The sequence below is a fragment of the Boleophthalmus pectinirostris genome, unplaced genomic scaffold (assembly GCF_026225935.1).
Source record: "Boleophthalmus pectinirostris isolate CB_2022bp ecotype Guang Dong unplaced genomic scaffold, ASM2622593v1 HiC_scaffold_6, whole genome shotgun sequence".
NCBI classification, from domain to species: domain Eukaryota; kingdom Metazoa; phylum Chordata; class Actinopteri; order Gobiiformes; family Gobiidae; genus Boleophthalmus; species Boleophthalmus pectinirostris.
In genome coordinates this window covers 42,644,820-42,648,388 of record NW_026571447.1, presented here as the reverse complement: position 1 = coordinate 42,648,388, position 3,569 = coordinate 42,644,820, and the positions used below count along the sequence as shown (strand labels likewise).

At 50.7% G+C, this 3,569-nt stretch overlaps 1 protein-coding gene across 5 annotated transcripts in view; it reads left to right on the top strand.

The window, feature by feature from the left end:
* The first annotated feature begins 2,263 nt into the window (after positions 1-2,263).
* Positions 2,264-3,569, top strand: part of cmtm7 (CKLF-like MARVEL transmembrane domain containing 7) — a 6,519-nt gene continuing 5,213 nt past the window's right edge. For all 5 annotated transcript variants that reach the window (XR_008633494.1, XR_008633496.1, XR_008633495.1 and 2 more), the window contains exons 1-2: positions 2,264-2,499; positions 3,295-3,471. Coding sequence is in view for 2 of the 5 variants with exons in the window: in XM_055164274.1 (XP_055020249.1) it covers positions 2,389-2,499; positions 3,295-3,471 (288 nt within the window). In the remaining 3 variants the exon portion in view is untranslated. The remainder of the gene's footprint in view (positions 2,500-3,294; positions 3,472-3,569) is intronic.

Here is a 3,569-nt window from a genome sequence, read left to right as displayed (position 1 = left end):
CGCGGGGACAGAGGCGGGGACAGAGGCGGGGACACGCGGGGACAGAGGCGGGGACAGAGGCGGGAAGGAGCACCCTGAGAACATGGACATTTATTATGAATTGACAGAAATAGTTTTTAAGTTTTTATTTAATTATTTATACGTATATATATATATATATATATATATATATATATATATATATATATATATATATATATATATATATATATATATATATATATACATATACATATACACACATACATATATATACATACACATATATCACTCAATATATATTTATTTATATATATATGTATGTATATATTTATTTTTGTGTTATTTTGCGCACATTTTACTTTAAATCTAACTTTAAATATTCCGTATAAACTCTTTATTTTTGTGGCTCCTCCAAAGAACAGAACAAACATCTGATGCGTTTGGAAAGATCTGAAGAGCTGAGCGGTGTGTTTCCTGAAATACCCAGAAGACTGGAGTTTTATGCATTATTAAAGCCGAGCCGAGCCGAGCCGAGCTGAACCCGGAGTCTGGGCGCGGGACTCACTGCAGTGTCCGGGACCGAGTCAAGCTGCAGAACACGGACCGAGACACGAGACGCCCTTCACAATAAAACCACTCCGACCGAACCTCTGCACCTGCCACAGAACCACAACACATGTCTGCACCTGCCACAGAACCCCAACACATGTCTGCACCTGTCACAGAACCCCAACACATGTCTGCACCTGCCACAGAACCCAAACACATGTCTGCACCTGCCACAGAACCACAACACATGTCTGCACCTGCCACAGAACCCAAACACATGTCTGCACCTGCCACAGAACCCCAACACATGTCTGCACCTGTCACAGAACCCCAACACATGTCTGCACCTGTCACAGAACCACAACACATGTCTGCACCTGTCACAGAACCACAACACATGTCTGCACCTGTCACAGAACCACAACACATGTCTGCACCTGTCACAGAACCACAACACATGTCTGCACCTGTCACAGAACTCCCGCAGGTCTGCACCTGTCACAGAACCACAACACATGTCTGCACCTGTCACAGAACCACAACACATGTCTGCACCTGTCACAGAACCCCAACACATGTCTGCACCTGTCACAGAACCCCAACACATGTCTGCACCTGCCACAGAACCCCAACACATGTCTGCACCTGTCACAGAACCCCAACACATGTCTGCACCTGTCACAGAACCACAACACATGTCTGCACCTGTCACAGAACTCCCGCAGGTCTGCACCTGTCACAGAACCCCAACACATGTCTGCACCTGTCACAGAACCCACAACACATGTCTGCACCTGTCACAGAACCACAACACATGTCTGCACCTGTCACAGAACTCCCGCAGGTCTGCACCTGTCACAGAACCCGAACACATGTCTACACCTGTCACAGAACCACAACACATGTCTGCACCTGTCACAGAACCACAACACATGTCTGCACCTGTCACAGAACTCCATCCTGAGTCATGGGGACAAGCTGTAGTCACGGGGACGAGAGGGAGTCGCGGGGACGAGTCGGAGTCGCGGGGACAAGCCAGACTTGCGGGGACGAGAGGGAGTTGTGGGGACGGGCATGAAAATTAAAAGAACAAAATATGAGGCGACAGACACGTGAATGAGCCATAAACGGATCCACTGAATGTTCCTAAAATGTTTTTTCTTCTAATGTTCTTACACAGAGAAAAACTTTATTAATGTTGAATTCAATTATAATTTCATTATGTTCAGAAAAAACGAAAGTGCTGTTTGCTGCAGGTGTTCCAGTCCGTGAGAACAGGCAGAGGGCGCTCTTTGAAAAACAACCAAAACTTCACACACAAAATGGACTTTTAACTCAAACTTTTTCTTTTTAACTCTCACTTTTCCTCGTGTGACTTTCACTCTTTTGGAGCGTCTGGATTTCATTTCATTTCATCTCGGGTGTAAAGTTTCATTATATTGTAAAGTTCTTCTAATGTTCTTATAAAGTTCTTGCACTTGGTCCAGGTTTTACCATTTAAGTCCGGTTTGAGTCCGGTTTGAGTCCAGTTTGAGTTCAGTTTGAGTCCAGTTTGAGTTCAGTTTGAGTCCAGTTTGAGTCCAGTTTGAGTCCGGTTTCCTGTCGGTGCTTTTACTGCGGAGGCCCTCCCGGATCCGCGCGTGTTTACTCGGTGTGAGCTGCAGTTTGTCGGGGCGGTGCTCGGAGAGTCCGCGGTGTCTCCTCCTCCTCTTCCTCCTCCTCCGCCGCTGTTTCTCCTCTGCCTCCTCTGTGCGTGCGGGTCTCTGCGTGCGGGTCTCTGCGTGCGGGTCTCTGCGTGCGGGACTGTGCGTGTATCTGTGCGCGTGTATCTGTGCGCGTGTTTGCGGGTCTGTGGAAATGTCGCACGCGGTGGGGAGCACGAGCACGTCGGGCACGCGCACTCCGGACGGTCTCCTGAATCTGGGCTACATCCGGACCATCCCGGGCCTGCTGCAGAGCGGACAACTGGTGAGGACCGGGACCAGACCGGGACAGACCGGGACTAGACCGGGACTAGAGCGGGACTAGAGCTGGACTAGACCGGGACCAGACCGGGACTAGACCGGGACTAGACCGGGACTAGAGCTGGACTAGAGCTGGACTAGAGCTGGACTAGACCGGGACTAGAGCTGGACTAGAGCTGGACTAGACCGGGACTAGAGCTGGACTAGACCGGGACTAGAGCTGGACTAGACCGGGACTAGAGCTGGACTAGACCGGGACTAGACCGGGACTAGACCGGGACCAGACCGGGACTAGACCGGGACTAGACCGGGACTAGAGCGGGACTAGAGCGGGACTAGAGCTGGACTAGAGCTGGACTAGACCGGGACTAGACCGGGACTAGACCGGGACTAGAGCTGGACTAGACCGGGACTAGACCGGGACTAGACCGGGACTAGAGCTGGATTATGATGAGTGTGAGTCTGTGTCTTGAATGAGATGAAACTAAAGGTTTTCAGGATGAACCAAACCCAGACTGGGGCAGGTCTGAGTCGGGTTTGAGAAAACGAACCAAACCCAAAACTTTGGTGCTGGAGTCAAGTGAAGCAGGAGGAAACTGTGGCTCCGAAGACGAAGAACCTCCTGTTTCCTCACAACAGAACCTCCCGTTTCCTCAATTTCGTCACAGACTCAGAGTTCCCTCTCTCTCTGGCAGGTGGCGCACCTGGTCATGTTCCTGTCTCTCTGACAGGTGTTGTGTGTCTGACAGGTGTTGTGTGACAGGTGTTGTGTGTCTGACAGGTGTTGTGTCTCTGACAGGTGGCGCTCCTGGTCACGTTCCTGTGCATTCACCTGGCGCGGGGGTGGCCCAGCTGGTACGCCTTCCAGTTCTTTGAGGTTGTGGCTCTTTGGTTCTTTGTGGCTCTTCTCGTTTTCTTCTTCATCCACATCTTCAGCCTGAACAGCAGGACGCCCTGCATCAACTGCCCCCTGACGGTGAGTCCAGGCGCGCCCCTGTCACGCCCCTGTCACTGTCACTGTCACGCTCCTGTCACGCTCCTGTCATCTGCTGCCAGGTGCTTTGACGCACCGGA